Source organism: Dendrobium catenatum, unplaced genomic scaffold (genome assembly GCF_001605985.2).
Source record: "Dendrobium catenatum unplaced genomic scaffold, ASM160598v2 original_scaffold_14799, whole genome shotgun sequence".
In the NCBI taxonomy this organism is placed as follows: Eukaryota; Viridiplantae; Streptophyta; class Magnoliopsida; order Asparagales; family Orchidaceae; genus Dendrobium; species Dendrobium catenatum.
Genome location: NW_021333259.1, coordinates 1 through 1,120, shown reverse-complemented (window position 1 = coordinate 1,120; position 1,120 = coordinate 1). Strand labels below are relative to the sequence as shown.

General features: G+C 43.8%; 1 protein-coding gene across 1 annotated transcript; it reads left to right on the top strand.

The window, feature by feature from the left end:
* Window positions 1-198: 198 nt before the first annotated feature.
* LOC110105491 (protein P21-like) lies at window positions 199-869 on the top strand. Its single transcript, XM_020835020.2, has one exon. The coding sequence runs from the start codon at window positions 204-206 to the stop codon at window positions 867-869; it is 666 nt and encodes a 221-aa protein (XP_020690679.2). The 5' UTR covers window positions 199-203.
* The last annotated feature ends 251 nt before the right edge of the window (window positions 870-1,120 follow it).

The window sequence follows — 1,120 nt, the reverse complement described above, 5'->3', positions numbered from 1 at the left end:
AATATAATCATTTTAATATAATAAAATATTATTTTAGAAATTTCAAGCAATCTAAAGCAATCTCTCTTCTAGATTAAATTGAACTTATAATACTTAGTCCTTCTCTTCAACTCTTTTCTTATCAACGCTACCTTCCTTATTTCTATATGAAAAAAGAAGCCATAATCAAATTTCTTCTTCTTCTTTCTCCTCCAAAACCCTTCATGATCTCTTCTTCTCTCCTCGTCCTCTTCCTCCCTCTCCTTCTCTGCCCCATCATCAACGCCACCACCTTCACCCTCATCAACAACTGCTCCTACACCATCTGGCCCGCCGCCATCCCCGGCGGCGGCCGTGAGCTCACTCCGGGCAGTAACTGGAGCCTCGCCAGGGCCGCTGCGGCCAGCAACGGCCGCTTCTGGGCTCGCACCAACTGCTCCTTCGACGCCTCCGGCAAGGGAAGCTGCCTCACCGGCGGCTGTGGTGGAATTCTCAACTGTACCGCCGAAGGCTCACCGCCGGCCACCTTGGTTGAGTATTCACTGTACCAGTACGGCAACAATGACTTCTATGATATCTCACTTGTCGATGGCTTCAACGTGCCTGTTCAAATCAGGCCTAATACCGGCGACTGCATCACACTGCGGTGCGCGGCGGACGTCGCCGGTGAGTGTCCGGCGGAGCTGAAAGTCACCGGCGGCTGCGACGGCGCTTGCGATGTGTTCAAGACGAATGAGTATTGCTGTAACTCCGGCGATTGTCGGCCCACCAAGTACTCCAGATTCTTCAAGAATCTTTGTCCGCAAGCTTATAGCTACCCTGAAGACGACGCTACGAGTACATTTACGTGCAGCTCAGGCGGGGATTATACGGCCACCTTTTGCCCGTGATAATATAGAATGCTAATCTCAAAGCAGATACAATAATTTTCAAACTATATGTTTATATATATTTTTATCTATGAAATTTATTTAAATATTATGTTATTTGTGATGATCATATGTTGATTTTGCTTATAATTTGTTGACTTATATTTGTATGTTGAATTGATTGTGAATTTCTTATATTAGATGTGTTGAGTTTAGTTAATTAACTTTTATATGAAATTATTTTATTAATTGTTTAATTAAAATATTGAGCT